Raw genomic sequence first — 20711 nt, 5'->3', positions numbered from 1 at the left:
ATTTTAAGTCTAGCAAGAAGCTGCTGCAAAGCTGAATAAAGTTATTCCGTAATCTTAAAACAATTGTGGCAAGGTTTCCACTCTCTGGGAGATGACTGGTCAGATTATCTGCCCGAGAACCTAAGGGCTATGGCTGAAAGGATATATTATTCTTTGGCTTAGCCACAAGCTCACTTGTGGAAGCTGCAGACAAAGCCAAGGGCAGGAAACTGGCTAGAGAGCACAAAGCTGTGCTGCGGTGTGGCTGGTGAGGAGGAGAAGCTGCTGCTAACCGGGGAAGCTACAAAACCTCAACCAATCCATAATGTTTTGATTTCAGCCCTCCCCATTATGTGGAGGCACAGTTTAAAAAAAAAAAAAGGTCGGAGGACAACTGACATAACGGAAGAATGAAGCTGTAAAGGCATCCATGGTTATGCATAGCAGTCCAGATTTGATACAGGTTTTTTTTTTGAGAAAACTTAAGACCTCCAGTTAACTACAACCCCTGGGCTAAATTCTATCCTGCTGTTACATCATTGACTTTAAAAGCAGTTGTGCCCTGGGCTGTATTTTGCTCCTGGGCTGTATCCTGTGGATACTGGAGTTACCAAACTATTTGAAAGCCATCTCATATTGCTGAGATGGATAATTGAATGGGCAACATTACTTGCCGTGCAACTCAGCCTATTTGATACACTGGAGCATGGTGGCTGTTACCAGGAATGCAGTGGAGCCTGTGACCATAATGCTTAGTTAGCCATGGTTATTTCACAGTGCAATCACTCTCCCAAATAATTATGGCTGATCTGGATGACAGCATCTTGCTGCACTAATTGGATCAGTGTTAGAGCCCGTATGCATCCACAGATTATGCCACCATTTAAGTGCATCACCCTGCTTGTGAGAGGGGTGCAACAGAGAGACCGTGGGGAAAAAGCATCTGAACTAATTCAGAAGAAACGTTAAGTAGCAGCTAGGAATGAAAGCTGCATCTGACGGCCTGCCTACTCCAGATTCGACTTCATCCAGTAACAATCAATCTCGTGGGAGAACATAGGGGTCTCTGGACAGATCTCTGCTTTGACACTGATAAATAACAAATGAGACTCTTGCTATTAGAGTTTAAGTACCAAATGATATAGGACAGATTACATCGTAGAGGAGTTGTGCTACCTTTTAATCTTCAGTTGTCCATGTTGCTGCCAGCCTGGAGGAAGCTAGTTTTATAAAACAAGATTTACCATTTGATTTGAAAGATGAAAAACTTTGTCAGTTGTAATTAAATACAAGACTCTCCTCCACCACATGAGCCAGACACTCCTGGAAAACAAGAGCAGATGTACCTACCCAGTGTATTCTGCCCCTCCCCGTCCCCCATTAGACCAAGCTGGACTGGAGATTCTGAAGTCGAGTTGTTTGTCAGAATTTTCCATGGGAAGTGGTGTAGATTTCTGACCAGCTGTTTTTCCTCTTTCTAGGCTAAATGAGCCTAACCTTAAGCACGTGACTATTCCTGCTGACCTCAGGGGGACTGCTTATCTGTGTACATTTAATCACATCCTTGAACACTTTGCTGAATTGGGGGCCTATTACTAGAAAAACAACTTGGCTGGGTTAAGTTTGATGCATTACACCTTCCAGACTCTGTTGTCTTTTATATGAATTATGTGGCCCTTTTTATGAATTAAGCTTGAGTCCTCCTGAAATAGTTACCAGTCCTGGACTAGTTTTTTTTTTTTTTTAAATTAAAGCCAGTTATTAATATAGTGAAGTAAAACATTCCGATGTCAGGGAAAACTAAATATTTTATTATATGCATTCCTAAAGCACTTAATGTGGTGCATTACTTTGGACTGTATAGTCTAGAACAGTGGTTGTCAAACTTTTTTTTTGCACGGCCCACTTGAAAATTACTGAGGGTCTCAGCGGGCCACTTAATGATCTTTCCAAATGTTGTTTGTACCGTTAGCTAACTGTTGTAAAGCGCTTTGGATAAAAGCGCTATATAAAAAAAGCCCTTAATAAACAACTTTTGTTGTTCTACAGATAAAAGCACACAACTCATATTTTAATATCAGTAGTCTTACCCTTCTAATTCGATGGATGTTCCCTCTCTGCTTTGCTGCAGCAGCCCCCGAGCTGGGGCTGGGAAGGAGGCGGGGGTCTCTCCACCACCAGAGCAGCCACAGAGATGAGGCTGGGAAGGAGGGCCCTCTCTCTCCGGCAGCCACAGCCCTGGAGCTGGGGAAAGTCGCCTCTTTCTCTAGCTGCTGCAGCGCTGCACATCCCAAATTCCCCACCCCCTGTTCTCACCCCACTACCCCCTCCCACTTACCCCCTATTTCCCCCAAGGCCACCACCTCACCTTACATGTGTGTCTTCGCCAGGGTCCAGGCACCTAATTAGTGGAGCCGCAGGGTGGCCATTCTCTTGTGTGCGGCCACCCAGGCGCGCACCTTAGAGGGAACTATCCATGGACCACCTGAATGGAACTCGCGGACCACTGGTGGTCCACAGACCACAGTTTGAGAACCTCTGGTCTAGAACTTCAGCTGGTATAAAGTTGGTGTGAGTCTGATATCGGTGGAGCTTGTACTCCAGCTGAGAATATGGCTCTAGGTACTTGTAATATATATGGAATGTAGCCATTGTGCATTACAGTAGTTAGACTGGGTTAAAAGAATGATTATTAGGATTAGGGGCACACCACTGTGTAATTTTGTGGTTCTAATTAGTTTTGGAGTGAAACTACAGAACTTGTTGCTTCACAGGCATCCCATGATCCCAAGGAAAGGAAGGCAAGCACGCTGTTATTAACAAGGAAGAAAACTGTGCCATTCTTCCCTGTGATACAAGCTTAGTTTAGTGCTGCTAAATGCTTCCATCATTTTTAAGATTGCCAGTACTGTAAAGAATGCACTGTACTTTGGCAGCGTAGAAATGCTTTTCTGATAGAAACACTAACATAATGCAGGAGAGCTTGGCTGAGGTCATAGTTGTGCGACAGCATATTCAAGAGAGAGGTTGTGCCTGGCCTTGCACAAGGGGAGGGAGAAGGCAAAAAGAACCTTCTCTCCCCCTTCAAGCCCCACTGTTGCATGCCTGCAGGGGCCAGGTACAGTTCTATGGGGGATTAGAAACCAGCAGCATTAACCTACCAAATGGGGCCATGGGGAGGCAGTGTGGAGCTGGTGGCTGGCCTGGAGTTGAGTGTGTGCTGCATCCTTTTACAGGACTAGGGAGCTGCTACAGCACTGTCTCCCACACACAGTCCTCAAACATTGCTCCTAGGGCTGCTGCTGTGATGTGGCCTCGCTTCCATCTGTCTCCACCTCCATTCACAGTTGGGCCCTGAATCTGTTCCCTCATATTGAGGAAAATGTCTTCAGTTTTCTTTACCTGGAATGCCCAGAAGAGCAGAACAAGAAATGAATTAATGTTACTAGGTGCAGTGATATTAATCCTTTTATAAGAAGCTGAGACACCCGCCCCCTCCCCATCTCCCACGCCAGTACTTTGAGGGAGAAGAGCTAGTTGAGCCTGTCTGAAAGCTTCTCTTTTGCCTAGTTTTCAACAATGTATAAATATGCCAGGGTAACACAGTGTTCTCTTGTTACAGCATGCTAGCCATCTGGAGTGGAGGATGGTTTCCAGTTAACCAATGCAAATGTGGGTCTTAGTCCTTGTATAAGAGAGATGAAAGCATTTCTAGGTTTCTAAGACCTTCTAGTATTTTACAAAGAAGTGGTGATGTCTTTTAAACAGCAGTAGCAAGTCCAATTATTTAATCAAGCGGTTTTCAATTCCTTTCTCTAGGAGTGCATCATTGATGAGGATTGTGAGACAGGGAAATATTGCCAGTTCTCCAGTTTCGAATACCTATGTCAGCTTTGTAAAACCCAACATGCAGTAAGTACCAAATTCTTGTATGGTCTTCAAAAACTGTCTCACCACATAAAGAACCATTGTTAATGGCCATAGACCAAAACTGATATAGATCTATTGGTTAAGTTCTGTTGGGGGGGTCACATCAGCAAACACTGAATATGCATACACAGAATGCTTTTTCTTGCTCTGCATATTCTTGTGTCTGTTATAAGGTTTCTATTCACTGGTGCTTTGGGATTCAATCCAACTCCTGTTCACTTCAGCTAGGGTTTAGACACTTATAGAAAAGAATTATTGTGACTTTGCTGCCTAACATGATAAAAATGACAAGTTGCACATTGCGCCCATACACTTACATGAACATGCTCAATTATTTCTTTGTGTAACTCCCTCCCACATGGGTCATTACATGTTTGAATCTGGGAACTTCAGAGCAAACCTCTGCCATTTGAGCTAAAGCATTAACTCCCTCAGCTGGTAGCAATATTAGGTTATCTTCTAGCATTGACAGCCCTGCGAGGAGGTAGTGCTCCTTGTGCTTAGAGATCGGCTAAGAGTCAGAGTCTTTTCATTAATGTTTTTATCTCCATATCCAGATGTATTTTTCATTCATATTCCTTTACTACAAGGAATCTGTGAGTAATCAAATAATATATCAATATAAAAGACACACGGTGCATATAGGGTTGTCTTCCGAGGTATGTACCATTAGTTCCTAGGACAACAGCTTTCCCAATGTACTATCTTTCTCCAGAGACTTTGCTTCTCTCTTCCCTCCTTTGAGTGGAAGTTGGTCCTTTCTTTTAAGCCACTTGATTACCAGCTAGAGGGTGCAGCTCTGCTTTAAAGTGGTTCAGATCTCTCTGGGATCTAGTTTCCCCTTTGCAGTTAAGGTTAAACACATGAGTAGTCCTGTTTCAACCAGTGGGATTAGTCACATGCTTAAAGTTGAAAACACACGGAGAGCTGCTTGCAGGATCTGGGCCCTACGTCTGTGCTTATCCTTACCAGTGGTTGCTGTGTGCATCGGTGCTGAGTTCAGTGCTGGTGCTAAAAAGATAATTTTGTTGCAGTGATTTTTTCCCCCCTTCTTCTAAGCCTTGTTCCCGAGACGTTGAATGCTGTGGAGACCAGCTTTGTGTCTGGGGTGAATGTGTGGAAGCTGCTTCAAAAGGCAAAACTGGCACAATTTGTGAAAATCAACATGACTGTAATCCTGGGACATGCTGTGCTTTTCAGAAAGGTAAACTGCTTTTGCTTTTTTATTCTATTCATTTTATAGCGCAAAAGAATCTTCAGCTCAGCTGAAGTAGCTAAATCTCTGTGTAAATTAATGGGTAATTCTCTCCTTTGCTCTGTGTTACTGTGGAGTGTGTTGTGATAAAGCCTTTAGAATGCAGTTTGAGTTGGGAAGGAGAAGGCGCTTCCTACAGGACTGCATTACCGTGAAAGTGACATATACTTCAAACATTCTAGATGGGAATGGTGTGAGCAAATAGAAGAGCGCAGGGTAGAGTGTGTTTGTGATGGGCAGCTACAGTCATTTGAAGGCAATAACAGCCTGGCCCAATTTTCATACCAAAGGAGAAACCTAGTGTGTGTTACTTTTTGCCTTGTAGAGTGGAAAATATTTGAGATTCTCAGTTTGCTCTGTCAAAAAACACTTTTGCTTCCCCTGAACAGCCCTTCCCACATTAGAGAGAGGGAGACCACCAGTACAGGCGATTGCATAAATGTGAGGTTCTAGCGTGAACAGCTGCTGGGTATTACAATGCACTCCAGTACACAACAGTGTCCTGCATAGGACATGAACTAGAAGGGCACTACAGAAAACCCCATTAGCCACAAGAGAGTCTGAGGCTTACAGAAGTGAAGCTTGACATAGTGAAGGACAAATGAGAAATTTGTTCAGGCCTGGGCCTTGCTCTTTCCACCTAGTCAACCCTAAGCCTTTGTCTGCTTATCCACGACAGTCTCGTGTGTCGCCCTCATGCCCCTCCTCCCTTTTGCAGGACGAGTGCCCAACCTCAACTTTTCCTCTAGGCCGGGGAGACCCTTTTTCTATGTTACTACCTATAATGGCCTCTCCCATGACCAGGAAGCCGCCTCACATCTTTGGACTTCAGATGACTTCTGCTGCCTAGAACCATTGTAGCAGAGTGCTGGGAATGTCATGTGGAATGGGAAGGCGGCCCATTTCAGGCACCATCCAAGTTGAGTCAGTTGGGTGTATGCGGTTTTGCCTTGTTAACTCTAAACACAGAGCACTATAAAGGAGACTTTCCGCTTTGCAGAGAACAGTTTTGGATTATTTCCTTGTTCATCAGGATTTTCTTTATTTTAAAATACCTACAGAATTTGGTGAGCTGCAACAGGGACTCCTCTCTAAACCCCTCCCCTAAGAAGAAACAGAGCAAAGGAGCAACTTCAGCAAGTCTTCTGACCGCTAATATCACTTCCCCAAGTGGGACTCTTATCTTGCTCCTGATCTCATAGAAGCCGGTGGCAAAACAGCAACTGGTTTCATTAGTGTAGGGCTGGACATACAGTGAGGGGAACACACTGTTCCCTGAACCCCAGTTTCCTCTGTGATATGAGCCAACAATAATTGCATCTGAAGCAGTACAATTCCAGTATCGTGCTGAAGATGATTTCAGCAATACAAACCCTTCACGGCAAATTTGACTCAAGTCATAGTTAGATCCTGACTTGATAAAAAATGCTTAGATAAAAAATCCTGTAGCTGTAGGGGAAAAAACTAAAGTTGATGAAAGAGGTGATTTCCCTGCACAGAACAATGGTACTAAAGCTTTAATGAAGGTACTGTTTAAATAGCACCACCACTTAACTTTTATGTAGCTTTTTTTTTTTTTATCGGTAGGTCTCAAAGTGCTTTACAGAGGTGGTCAGTATCATTATCCCCATTTTACAGATGAGGAAACTGAGGGAAAGTGATTTGCCCAAGGTCACCCAGCAGGCCAGGAATAGAGCTCCTGAGTCCTAGTCAAGTGCCCGCTCCACTAAGCCCCGCAGCCAGAACAGTGCAAAGGGGCACTAGTGTAGATGAGAATCGGGCTTAATATATTATTTTCTGTAAATCTGAATTTACAACATCTTACAAAATACACCAATCTCAGTCCTTGAGTAATTGCAGAAGATTTGTTGCAGGTTTCATTCTTTTAATCATTTTGGTTAATTGTGGTCTTAATGGTAAAAGTCTGTTGTATAATCTTAGAAAAAACAACCTGCTTAAAGCTCTTTCATGAAGACTTCTGGTGTCTTTTTACAGCACTTGCTATTGTGAGAATGATAAATGAGGCCTGGCAAAGGATAGGCCGTGACAGGTCAATAATTCAGTTTTCCCAAATATTTCTAAGGTAAGCCCCAACAGCTGTAGGAAGTTAACTTTCTTCTTTGAGTAGCAACCCTATGGGTGATCCACATCTGCCTCAATATGGAAAAAAATCTATCCTCATACCCACTCAATGCAGAGACTTCATCAGGGCTACTCTAGACACCTCCATAGCCAGGCAAACTTGCCCAAGGACAGATTTATCCCAGTGTCTAGTTTTGTTTCAAAGATACAACAAAGCCTGCAAACCACAGCATGGACTTGTCTATGACTTGCGGGCTATATGGCAGCCTGTACATTTGTGATATTCTTAGTAAGGCTACACTCTGTCTTCAGCCTGCCTAATAATCATCTATAACCCAAGGAAGCATAGTCTATGTGAATGGGTGTCAGTACCTCAGAGGGTTCTCTACTCTCTCCGTTGGTGGAAAAATCTACGAAAGGTGTGAGAGTTCTGTTCCTGCAGCATCCTCCTGCAAGGACCGCCACTACATACTGCTTCCTGAGGGGCACTGCCAGAACCTCAGCTTCACACTCAAGGAACATACCCTCCTGAGGAGTCTATCCTCCATATCAATACACTGGAGCACTGAGAAGTTTGTTACAGAGGCAAGCACTTCCTATCCCACATCAAGGGCCATGCAATCAGCATAATGCTGGACAACAGAGTAGCATTGTGTATTAGATCAGTTGTCAAGGAGGTGCAAGATCCCAGGCCTTGTGCGCTGAATCTATAAAACTATGGCTCTATCACACTGCATAAAGCGCTGAGATCTGTATCCACGAGGACTACAGAACACAATGGCGGATTCCCTCAGCAGACATTTCAGCACCGACCACAAGTGGGAGCTGAACAATGAGGTATTCTGAGAGACCCTGGAGAAGCCTGACTTGGGGCTGTTCAGATAGATTTCTCTGCAATTTCATTCCTTGGCTCTGTGTACTGCTTTACACGTCATCTGGCTCCATTGTTGCTGAAAGTCCTGAACAAATTGAAACAAAAAAAATTAGTTGACATCCTCAGAGTACCATCTTGGCCAAGGCAGGCGTGGTTCCCAGAACTGATCCACCTCACCCAGGAATTGGAATCAAACGCTCATCTGAATCTGTCAGCACTTGACTTTAAGGCTGCTAGATGGCTCTCAGATTGCTCCCCAGATGTACAAATCCACCATGAGACCTCAGCTTAGTCCTCAAGATGCTGACGAAAACTCCCATTTGAAAGTATGGCAAACTGTTTCCTTCTTCATCAGTCCCTTAAGACCATGTTCCTCATAACCATCACCTCAGCCAAGAGAGATGGGGAGCTTGGAGCCTTGAGGGTGGACTCCCTGTACAGTGTTCTGTCAAGACAAGGTGACGCCATGTTCACACCCTCGCTTCCTTACCAAGGTTTCCTCAGAATTTCACATCAACCTGGAGGTTCACCTTCCTGTGTTTTATCCCAAGTCTCGTTCTTCAAAAGAAGAGTTAAACCTTCAGCACACTGGATGTAAGAGCCCGCATCTTCTGCCTAGGGAATACTAAACCCTTTAGGGCTTTACATCTCAGTTACAGAAAGGACAGGTGATTTCCAACCAAAAGACTATCCAGATAGGTTACAGGATGCTCCTTAATCTGTTATGAAGCCTCAGAGGTTCAACCCCCTCAGAGTCATTACTCATTCCACCAGAGCTCAATCTACCTCAGTAGCCCTGCTGAAAAAACACCTGGTGAGGCTGAACTGGTGAGGCTGTTCCACGATCTGCCTCCTTAGCAGCCCCCTCCTCCCATGATGGGGATACTGCTCTGGAGTCTCCTGAAGTGGCGCACCCATAGGGACACTATTCAAAGGAGGTGGCGAGGACACACTGTACAGTAACTGTGTATCAAGATGTATCTCCCTATGGGTCGTTCAATACCCGCCCTTCTTCCCCTCTGCTTTGGAGTCTCTTGTTGGACTTCCATGCTTCAGAAAACTGGAGTGGTGGTGAATCCACATCTCCCATTATAGCCTTGTATCGGGGCATGAGGGTGTCCAATACACAGGCACGCACTCATAATTGACAAAAATCTTTGATCAAGAGTGCACAGGTGTGCACATCCAGATGTGGAGCACCTCTAGGAACACACATCTTGAAGACCCCCCCACTTACTGTACAAGCTAAGTAACTTATCTTTTCAATTTGCCTCTTTTTTTTTTTTTTTTTAAAATGGCACTGCAAGGGCTTTTGTTAATTAAAAAGTCACCATCAGGGAGCGGGCTCTGTGTGTGTGTGTTTCTGTCAGGACCTGATATTCCTGAAACTCCTGTACTTCCAGAGTACTGATGTATATTGGAGTGCTTTCCTTTTCTGGTTATCTTTGTTTTCTGTGTCAAGAGTCCCGAACTGCACAGCATTCTGGTAAATAACTCCTCTCTCTAAAGGGTGAATTTCACCCCTGTGCAGAGGGTCAGCATAAGGCCTCTCCAACATAAGTCCCACTTGAGTCCATTTTGATTTTTTTTGATCTGTCACTATAGTTTGGTTTTGGTGTAGACTTTTATAATAGCAGGGGGTTTCCTAGATTGATTAATACATTTGTTTGTGGTGACTTCTTGTAATCATGCCTATTTTTTTGAATAACTGCAGTTCACGTTTAACCCTTTCAAAGAAATCATAAAAAAAAAGTAAATTGGAAAACAAGATACATGCTCTTGCACCCAGATCGAGAACCAAAAAATCCTGGTAGGTTTTAACAATTTCTATTCACTGCTGCCTGCTCTGCAGAGTGTCTTGGGCACGGTCACCCATTGTTGTAAAATGCCTCACTCTTCAGGTGAAGGGCATTACAGAAATGCAAAGTTATCCATTTATTGCTAAATTGTTGCTGGCCTTTTGATGAAGAGGATGGGGATTGTCAGAGCCTGAACATGAGGCAAAGCCACAATATAAATTATTTGAAATCCTACTCCTGGCTCACTGTGAATCTTTCCTATGCAGAACTGAATAGTTACACTGTGGATCAAAAATCGTCACGGGTTTATCATTTTTGCATGCAGATCTTCTGTTTCCTGTGTGTACTCCATTACCTGCAGAAGGAAAACCTTGCCATGATCCTTTAAACAAACTCCTGAACCTGATCACGTGGGAACTGGAACCAGATGGAGTGCTTGAGCGCTGCCCATGTGCAAGTGGCTTGATATGCCAGACTCACAGGTAAAGCCTGGGAAGGATCAAAAGCTTTTTTCAATGGGAGACTCTTTCAAGGTTTGTTTGTGTGAAATTTCCCCACTCTGCACTGAGTAGTTCCTTGTTGCAAGCTGCTCAGTGTTGTGAGGTCTGAAAATCTTGAATGCTTTCTTCACCACTAATTCTGGAAAAAAATCCTCACGGTTATAAAAATGTCTAAAGCCTTTTGCATTGTTCTAACACACACTGCTGTTCCTGCCTGTCAGGAAGTGTCTAATGGTATTTGTGTCATTATCAAGGGGGTAGTGGATTGTCTTTGCAGGTGGTGTTTGATACAGTAACACCTGAACTTTAGAAGGCACAGTGTATTCCTAATTTTTGTCCAGTATCATTTGATCTGATTGTAATTGAGACTGCTGCATCTGAGAAATACTGAAGGGGAGAGGAATCCATCTAGAGAGTTGTGGGTTTTCTTTAAAAATTCAAGTCTTCAGCTTTCCTGAGCTGTGAATCACTTGCTATAATCAGATGTCTTACCTATTCAAGTAAATGGATTTGCAAGTTTCTTCTTCCCTTTCACCAGGAAGACGGGTGCGGGCGGGGTTGTAGTTTTTCACTTCAATAAAGAACTGGAATGATGACAGGCCTCAACACTAACAGGCAGGATGTGTTTGCTTTCTCAACAGCCACAGCACTGTGCCTGTATGTGAAGTGTCTTTTAATGACACCGGAAGTAATGAAAAGGAAGACGCTTTGCTCATGGATGAAATATCGTTTCTTGGTTTGATACCCAGGGATGTGCTTGGTGATTATGAAGACAGCAGCATCATTCAGGCAGTGCGGAAAGAATTAGAAAGCCTGGAAGAAAATACTTCCGAACAGACAGATTTAAAGGAGCCTGACTTGGCTCATGATCTGCTTTTTGGAGATGAGATTTAAATTAAACACAGGGCAGATTTGTCACTGACACAATAAGAATTACATTTCTAGAAGTGTCTAGTATTTTGCTTGTATAAATCCTGAACACACACACACTGCTGGATAGAAGTGCAATAAATGATATTTTAAAGGGGTTTCTTCCTATTCCCTTCCCCCAAACCTGGACAGACTTTTTTTTATCCATTCAGAAGGTTGGACTAAACTAAATCAGAAAGGGCAAGGGGGGGCCTAACTGTTATGCTTTTCTTTGGACTAGTTACTCAATACCAAACTAGTAAGTTTATTTTGGCACCCAGGACTAAGAGGAAAAGAGCATGTGTCAAAGCATTAATGTTTCATACATAATCTCATTTAAATTATTGGTGACCCTAAAGTGAAAGTTTTGAGCATTGCATTTTCTGTACATATGTTTGGAATAATGGTTATTGTTCTGGGGTGAGGAAGAACCCACTTCTTGGTTTAGATTATTTTCAGGCATTGGTCTTCAGCCATGTATGTGTTTCTTTTAAAAAATATATAATCACAGTGAAGTTGCAATAAATATAGCTTCTGCTCAGTTATTTGAAGCCTGGGGCAGGTTGGGAAGAAGGAGAGCTTTCTCCTTCGGTTCAGAGAAAGCACAGAGGACCAAACTTCATTTTCAACTGGTTACAGAGGTGGCAGCAAAGGATCTCAAACTCATGTAGCACCACTAGCTGTAAAGGTTTTGGGGGACTGGGCTGGCATCTTGAACCACACAGCATTTGCCAGTGTCAACTCCATGAAAGTTAATACTACTCCTTGCAGCATTAACTATCCTTCACAGTTGTTACCTTCAGTAAGGCATGGATTCCTCCCCCCAGTCTCTTATGTAGGTTTGGAATTTTGAACAAAGTACAATAAAGAAAACATCCCATTTAACAGCATCTGAAAAACAAACAAAATGGGATTGGGACAAAGGCACATTCATTAGGGTGATATGTACTCTGTAGATGAAGCTTGCCCCTGTTCCTGTTGAAAAACTCTCCACCACTCTTCCTTTTAATCAGGATGTCAAATATCAAGCTATTGATAAGCATGTTTCAGACTTACTGTACCGGAGGATTGTCCCTGCACACAAGACAGGGACAATCTTTTTCTCCTTCCCTTCCCCAACAGGCCAGCCTTATGGTTATAAACTGCCCTGCTTTGGAGTGATTGCCTATTATAAAAAAGCCCAGATCCATCACTCTCCTGTAAATAGTCCCGTATTTGACCTTTCAAGGAAGTGCTCTTCTCAAAGTATTACCCTTGCTTACTATCCCAGTAATACTGCCACAGTCTTCTGTGTTCATGGATAGTACTTCCTGGCATAAGGCTATTTAATAAAGCTCTGGAGCCCCAGTTGTAGGTAGGTCATATACTCCAGTAAAAAGCATGCACAGGTTTTACATCAGGGGGTGGGACCAGAGTTTGTATAGAACATTACAGAAAGATCAGGCAACATCACAGATTCAACAGCCCTTTCAAAGAGCTATATTTGGCCCATATAAATCGTGTGCTAGAGCAGTAGGAGAGGGTTTTTTCCAGAGATGTGATTGAGATTATTGTGAGGAGGAGTTGGACCTTAGATCCAACTACGAAAAGGATGAAAAAAATGGACTTGGACTTCGTGTTAGTTTGCCATGTTCCTTAAGGGAAGAAAAGGTCATGAAACGGTCTATGGAGTCTCACACCAAATGATTCTCTTCGTACTCTTCAAGGTTGAGGTTAGGAGCATGAAGGACACAGTCATTCCTGTGGAAGGAACCTCTTTCATAAGGATTCCAACAGAAGAGATGCTACCGTCGTTAGCATCTCTCCACAATTTTGACAACCCCGCTTCACCAGAGCCTTGTCATGCAATAACCTGAAAAGCCTCAATCCTCAGCAGCACAATGAGTTTAAGCCACAGCTGAAACTCCTATTGCTGGCTATAGCAGTCAGTGAATAGCTCCACAGCCCTGGCATTAACCTACTTACCACACCTGCGGCCAGTGCCTGCTTCCTAACATTTTGGGAGTGGCAGGACATCATCTTCCCTGAGGGCAGCCTGGCTTTGGGAACAACAGGAGGCAGTGAAAACCTTTGTCATAGGCAGCCTCAGCTTCCAACTGCCCAGGCAGTAGAGAAATAGTTGTTAACTGAGGTAAATATATGGCCTCAGTCCCACAGAGTACCGTGGGCAATAGTGGCCATTTTGGAAGGGCAAAACAATTTCTGTGAAGGAAAGACTATTCGCCAGCCTCGCCGGTACATCAACTTTCAGTTACTGAAGAACAGGAAAGAACTTTAAAATATTAGTTTTAAAATGGGGAAAAAAGTGGCCTAAACTCAGAATCTTATAATGAGTGCATGGAAAGCAGGGGGGGAGGGGGGAATTAAACAGCAGGAGCCAGTGCTGTTTAGCTAGGGGGTACAAATGAGTGAGAAGGTAGAATTTCTTAGAATTTGCCTTTTAAACCAACAGATCTGCTTAAAAATTTCCCTTCTTTCCTATGGAAGCACCCCAGGGTACATTTTACATATACACAGTGAACACGATCAAGGTCAGAAAAGCTCCAGTGCCTGAGCTATAAGAATTTTCCAGACCGGCTATTCAAGACTCTCCATAGCACCTGATGAAAATATTACCTGGTTCATTCAGACAACTCAACAACTGTGGAACAAAAACTGACAAGGGGCAGTCAAAATTCACATCTGCAAACCTAAGTAATACAGGTTCTTCTGGCAGATGTGTCGCCCAGCCTACACAAGGGCGATCCATGTAACAATTCTGAACACACACACTGGCACAGCAGGCAACTTGGAGTAGTGCTTTACAGAAGAAGAGGACAAGCGTCCGCCTTTCCTTTGGAGAGATCGGTCGAGTCCTTCATTTTCAGTTATTTTATTTCATTTCATTTCATTTCATTTCATTTCCCCTGGGAATTTATCAGTGTTTATTACCTTAACAACAAAAACCAGTGAAAATCAGTGTAAAAAACTATTCATAATTTTTCTGGGTAAATATCAGGGTTATTTTGGTGGACAGGAAGATGGGAAAAAGGTACTCAACAGATTAACACTTTGAATTCTGTTCATCAGTGTGGTCTGCTGCACAACTAAAACAGAACTCTGCCATCTCTGAGTTTAAGAAAATACATCTCTAAACCCAGATAAAACTTTTCATTTGAACAAGCAGTGTACTGTTGTAGACTTAGGACTATTAGCCTATAAATATTTACATTTAATAATTGGGCCACACCATTTGCAGTGCAGACACTCAACTTCATCCTTTTCTCCTGTTTTTGTTTTTTAAAAAAACAACTTTGAATGCTTGTGTTCTGAAACGTATTCGATGCAGATTTTCGTTTTCTTCCAATTTTAGTGTGTCAAATCTTTAAACCGTTATCAGCCAACAGCTTGAGATTCATCAGTATATTCAGATGTGCATGCACTTCAGAGCTTGCATGTGTGCCTGTTTATTGGGTCTTCAAGACTATTACATAGCCTTACTTCAAGAGGCAGCTTTGCATATACACAGACCAATGTATTATCATACTACATATATCTCATGCAATGTATTGTATTTTCCTAATAAAACAAGTTTTTATATATTTATATTTGAATGATACAAAAGTAGGGTGAAAATCAGAAAAAAAATAGTTTTTGTAAAACTGAGGAATTTTTCAGTAAATATTGGTTTAAACTGACAATGAAGGGGCTTAGAGATGGAAACTCAGCCACAGTAAGATTATGTGACTTGCCTGAATAGGTCAGCAGCAAAAATTAGGAATAGAATCCAGGTCTCCTGACTCATGCTAGCGTCTGATCCACTGGACCAAAGATCACTGGTAACATTCTGACTCAGATAATAAAAGGGCTGCTGCACACCTTCTCCTCTTCTTCTACTAGAAAGACTGATGGAGCCAGGTGGCAGCAGCAGGGAGGAAGCGGTAGTCATTGTCACCACCTATAATTAAGGAAGGTTATGGAGCCAGGAGAGGTCTCCGCTCCATCTTTCCAGCAAGCAGCATATCATAAGGTCCACTCCTTGTATCTCAATCCAGGCTGAATCTGATAGCTTGACAATTGAGCAGCAAGAATCAACTAAATTTTCCTACAAGTGCCATTATATCATGATCAATGCCAGAAAAACAGCCCTTTCATCTCCTGAAAAAGACCTAGACTTGGACCAAAGAATTACTGTCATTGCATCTCCTCTCTTGGTGCTAAATAATGTTATAAAAACACAAACTCATCCAAGCCTTTGGTAGATTACCAATAGTATTGAGGTTCCTTATGGCAACATATCAATCCAAAAAGACAGATCTATCTTCTCTACCGCAGATGCATCCACAGTGCTACAAGTACTTATGACGCATTTAATTTGAATGGACGGTATTTAATCCCTATGCTTCCTTTCCCTAAAACATGTTCCCTGTTCGCAATTCTTTCAGTTTAGAGTCTACAAAGTCTCTGCTCTTAGGAAGCATGGAGTCTTACTGAATAGTTCAGAAAGGCAAGATTTCTCCCCTACATACATCATGTATTATTGTTTCACTTCTCCTGAGAGCTCAACACCTGAAAGAGTATAGCAGACGGTGGATGAAAAGAACTGCAGATTTAGCTTAGCTGAATTAACATGTTTAGGAAAACGTCAATCCCTTTTTGTTTCTTCTCACATTAAGTGCCCAGGTCTGAAAGATTCTAAACCTAAATTCTGTTTTACCAATGCCTACACAGCTGCTCGAATACTAGTCCCACAAGCAATCAGAACCCACTTCTACTGCAGTATCCTGTGCCAAAAGGGCATCAGTCACCAGAAAGGAAATCTCTAAAGTTGTGTTGTGGTCATCCATCAAGACTTCTATTAAGCTCTCCAGGCTTAAACTTTCCTCTGAAGCATCTTCCGAGCATGAAGGTGCTCCAAACAGTTGTATTTAAGATTTCCCCCTTCCCTAAAAACTAGTCTAACTAAAATCTTTCTTCTTTTATCCTACTTCTTCCTCTCTCCCACTCCTAGTTTTCCCTTAGCAACTGCTATGCCCCAAGTGCCTAACAGTATAAAGGAAATGTCATGATCCAGAATAAAAAAAGGTACCTAACAATTTCCTTTACTGGAACAACTTGTATCCTAGTCCTCCCAACCATAAGGCCTTCAGTGCTTCTGTGACAGCCTCAGAGTATGTCTACACTGCAACTAAACACCTGTGGCTGGGCCATGTCAACTGACTTGGGCTTGCGCTGCTCGGGCTGTAAAATTGCAGTGCATTTTGTGGGGTCCCAGACCTCAGGCTCCATCCTAAGCCCAAACATTTACACCATGATTTTACAGCCCTGCAGCCTCTGTCAGCTGACATGGGCCAGCCACAGGTGTTTAACTGCAGTGTAGACATACCCCTACATGTCTACATATATAGAGCTGATACATTATAATAAAGTCATTCCAGCAGCCAAAGATGTCAGCACGCTAAGGTATTCCGACAATGCTCCCTTTCTTCCCACACCCATGCCACCTAAGTTATGGACTGTAAGGCATGAAGCCATAATGAAGGATCTATACCACGCAGGTATTCCCCACCCCATAGGGTGAATCCTCAGGGGGCTACAGTTCTACTGACTTTGTCTATTTTGTGTCACTGGACAGATCTGAGCCCTTAGTATCCCTATACATCTTTGGAAGTACTCACCTGCAAGTCAAGGTGGAAAGAAATAGCCAAACTCCACAGCCCACGAGACAAGTCTGTGCTGCCTCTGGTATTTGCAAGAGGGAAGGAATCGCAACCTAAAATTCTGCACTGGGGAAAGAATTCATTTCCAGAAAGGAAGTTATTAGTTAACAAATCTTCTATTATGAACATAAGTACATTAGACCAGAATACCCTGTATGAACACACTCCTTGATACTATGTATTTGTACTTTAAAATTCAGAGACTGCCTTTGAAAAGTGATTCTATAGGTTTACATGAAGCAATTCTATAATTTCTTTCCAGGTTTAAAAAAACCCAAAGAAGTTTAAATGATTAAAAGAACACAACAGAATGAACAAATGTTTTATTGGCATGTTCATTGTTGTAAACAGCATCAGGCATGAAAAAGTTTACCAAAACCTTTTATTGATTGTTATAAATTAGTTAATATTTCCAATTCTACACAGTTTTTGTTCTCAATTGATCTTTATGTAGCGAAGCAAAAACCTGCTGTTTCTAGGATTTGCAATGAAATCATGTTGACTGCATCAGTCTGCACCACAAACTGAACTACCAGCAAGTTTATACTGTGAGGTGTTAGACGTTGCCCAAACTACAAAGAACTATGAATCAACTCCAGAAAAAATTAAAGTGTGACTTGCAATGGGACTAGAAAATGCAAACCTGTAATAAAGTCTTCAAAAACAAAATGTACAAAAATAAGTAGCAGAACAAAAAAACAACCAAAAAAACTCATCAACAAAGGGAAATGCAACCCTAAAGTACCCAGCATTGCCAAACATAAAATGAATACAAATTTAAATAGGCAGCTATACTTTCAAATGTACACAACAAATATTGATATGTGAAAAGAAATACTATGGTAAGTAGCTGAACTATAGTTCTGCTAACTGGATAGGGAAGATTTTATTTACACATTGAATGCAATATGGTAAAGTTGCTCTTCTGCTTCCATAAGCTATTTCAAGAGTTACCTTACAATACTTGAGCAAAATGAGCCAAGACCTCCTGGTAACTTTAGAAAGGTACCTGTTTTAGACCATCTGTTTTAAGGAAGAATAGTCCAAGGATTCTTCTAAAAACTTTACACAACAACTTTTAGAGCTGGCTTTTGAAAATGCCATTACATCTTCACCCCATTTTTGCTGCTTTCCAAAAGCCAGTGTGTTACATTTACTTCCAAACCTTCAATGAGGTAATGTGTGTATCATTGAAACAAACAAAAGAAATCATTCATGGCCTTTGCACAGCTTTTATTATTAAGCTATGAGTATCCTGTTTGATGCTAGTTTTACTAGCTATTATGTGCACATTGTCCTCAATCATTTCCACTCATTTCCCTCTCCCTCCCCATTTTTTCTATTCAATTTTTTTTTATTTGCACATCCCTTTAGCTTTACAGTACATTTGACGATAGTGCACAACATGATTCAAAGTCAAACAGTGGCCCGACTGGGCACTGAGCTTCTGATTGGTAAACTGCAGCCCAATCAGTGCTGGTGTCATTGCTTTACACCTAATGAGTGTCCTGCCATAATGGCACTACACAGTAGTAGTGAATTTTTTTTTAATTATTATTTAAAACAAAAAAATTCCCCAAGGGAAATGTTATAGTAAATGTCAGTCTTGAGTCGACTCTTTATTTGGGGCGCCGTCCAGATAAATTTTTAGTGCTTTTTCTTTACGAGGGGAGTAGGTTATGCGGTGTCCAGTTTTCTGGAGTCTGCTGCTTTCTTTTTTCATTAGTTCATTTCTCTGTTCATCTGTCAATTCAATTAATTCTTCAGTTTTATCCCTAAAATAAAAATAAAACTGTAGATTAAAAATCAGCTATAGTAAAATTATGAAGTTATACAAGTGAGGGGGTCTCACTGGATCAAAAGAGCCTGCTAGACTTTTCATACCATATAGCATCATAAGGTATCTCACAAAACGCAGGTTCTCTCTCAGGTCTTTAACCTTTCTCCATTTTAAGTCTCTTCTGTGCAAAGCATAGTGTTTTCTGAGACACTCAGAATTAAACATAACAGAGCCAATATAAGGAAACAAGAGAAAGAACCAAAGAACAAGACAAATTCTCCAAAATTTTGCTAAGTTGGCTACAAAAAGAAATACTGAAGTAATAAACTGAGAAGGGAAGGTGGGAATATAATTTGCCAAGAGATATCTGGGCTTTCAAGTCAAGGAGTGGTTCTACAGCTATCGAAGGAGACAATTAAATTTTAATTCAATGAACCTTTTAGTTTCAATGTGCCACTTTAGCAGTGTGGAGCGATCAGAGAGCCTTGGCATCCCTAGAAAGTTGAAACATGAAGCACGTCTACACTACAATCTTAAATCAACCTATGTTAGTCTGCCTTACAGTCATTGCAGTAATTACTGCGGTGGCTGATGTCCACACTACCCTCCTTCTGTTAGTGGTGCACGTCCTCACCAGGAGCGCTTCCACTGACTGAAGAGGGACTGAGGGGGCGGGGGCTGAGATCCCACGCTCTCAGTGCCATGCAGCTCCCTGCTGGGAGCCCAGCTGCCCCCCAGGCTTCTCATCTTCCCACTCCCAGCTGGGAGCAGAAGGAAGCCACCTGGGGCTTCTTGCCTTCAGTGGGGAGATCTGCACCTCGAGTCCTATATACAGACACTACGTCACCCTCACTACAGCGACATAAGCCCTATGACTCTCATGGAGGCAGAGTTATGTTGGTGTAGTAGGGCAGGTATATCGGCCAGGAGCAAGGCTGTAAAGTAGACACTGACAGAGTTAGGTCAACATAAGTTGCCTTATGTCAACCTACGTAGTGTTGACCAAGCCTTATACTAAGCCAGCTTTCCGAGTTCACTTCAAAGCTCCTCTTCATCAAGCCTCACACTGCCTCTTCACTCTTAGTTAGCTCCACTCCACCCCTGCCTGGCAACACAGCTTCCTCCTATTCAGCTGCCACTCTACTCTTTAGCCAGCACAGCAGCAGCTTTTGACTATATGCTAGTCAGCCGCTCCACAGGACACACAAACCCCTTTTATTTCTGGCTCTTCCTCAAGTCCACCACACTACCCACCTCCCTCTTTTCTTCTGCTATCCCCAGATCCCAAATTGATGAAAAAATTTAGCAGCGGACTGAAGTCCCATGTTCCAAATCTAATTTGTTCAGGATAAAATATATCCAATTAGGAACCTGTTTACTGTTCTGTATAATAGCGCAGCTTTCATATTATCCCTTAATTCAAAAACTTTGTTCAAGTAACTTCAGACTACAGAATAAACGGAAGATTTTATGAGGTAACAACTGCATTATGAACTAACCAAACTACAAGGCCAAAAGAACACCCTCAAATTATTTTAGTACTGTTTGTCTAACAGATTTTTTCCCCTTTTGTCAGGCAGATGAAAAAAGCGGGCAATATTTTAGATGACCATCTGAATGGCGCACACTGCAGAGAGTAACTAGAAACAGACAAACAATTGGAATCGCTGTGGCCTAGCGGCTTAGGAATTAGTTGTAGAGCCCATTTCTGAGGCCTTCAGTGGTGCTTATGCCGGCCCCCTGCACAGAAGTCAGTTTCACCCTTAAATGGTAAACAATTTCACAGAAAATATAATTCAGTTTTAAGATATGGACGTGTTGTGCACAAAAAGCATTTACGCTGGCCAGACAGGTTGCAATGGCCCTGAATAAGTAGTTAGGTCAATATTTTTCAAACTAGTACT

General features: G+C 42.3%; 2 protein-coding genes across 6 annotated transcripts in view; one reads left to right on the top strand and one right to left on the bottom strand.

Annotated features, from left to right (window-relative positions):
- The window catches only part of DKK3 (dickkopf WNT signaling pathway inhibitor 3), a 43721-nt gene extending 31867 nt beyond the window's left edge, over positions 1-11854 (top strand). Inside the window, exons 5-8 of the mRNA XM_037899824.2 lie at positions 3799-3891; positions 4969-5113; positions 10245-10401; positions 11061-11854. Of these exons, the coding sequence (XP_037755752.1) occupies positions 3799-3891; positions 4969-5113; positions 10245-10401; positions 11061-11313 (648 nt within the window). The 3' untranslated portion in view covers positions 11314-11854. The remainder of the gene's footprint in view (positions 1-3798; positions 3892-4968; positions 5114-10244; positions 10402-11060) is intronic.
- A 5481-nt stretch (positions 11855-17335) lies between these two features.
- The window catches only part of USP47 (ubiquitin specific peptidase 47), an 89101-nt gene continuing 85725 nt past the window's right edge, over positions 17336-20711 (bottom strand). For all 5 annotated transcript variants that reach the window (XM_037899822.2, XM_037899819.2, XM_037899820.2 and 2 more), the window contains one exon: positions 17336-18802. In XM_037899822.2, coding sequence (XP_037755750.1) covers positions 18628-18802 — 175 coding nt within the window. In that variant the 3' untranslated portion in view covers positions 17336-18627. The remainder of the gene's footprint in view (positions 18803-20711) is intronic.

This window comes from Chelonia mydas, chromosome 6 (genome assembly GCF_015237465.2).
Source record: "Chelonia mydas isolate rCheMyd1 chromosome 6, rCheMyd1.pri.v2, whole genome shotgun sequence".
NCBI lineage: Eukaryota > Metazoa > Chordata > Testudines > Cheloniidae > Chelonia > Chelonia mydas.
The sequence above is the reverse complement of the archived record's forward strand: the minus strand, read 5'-3'. Positions and strand labels throughout refer to the sequence as shown.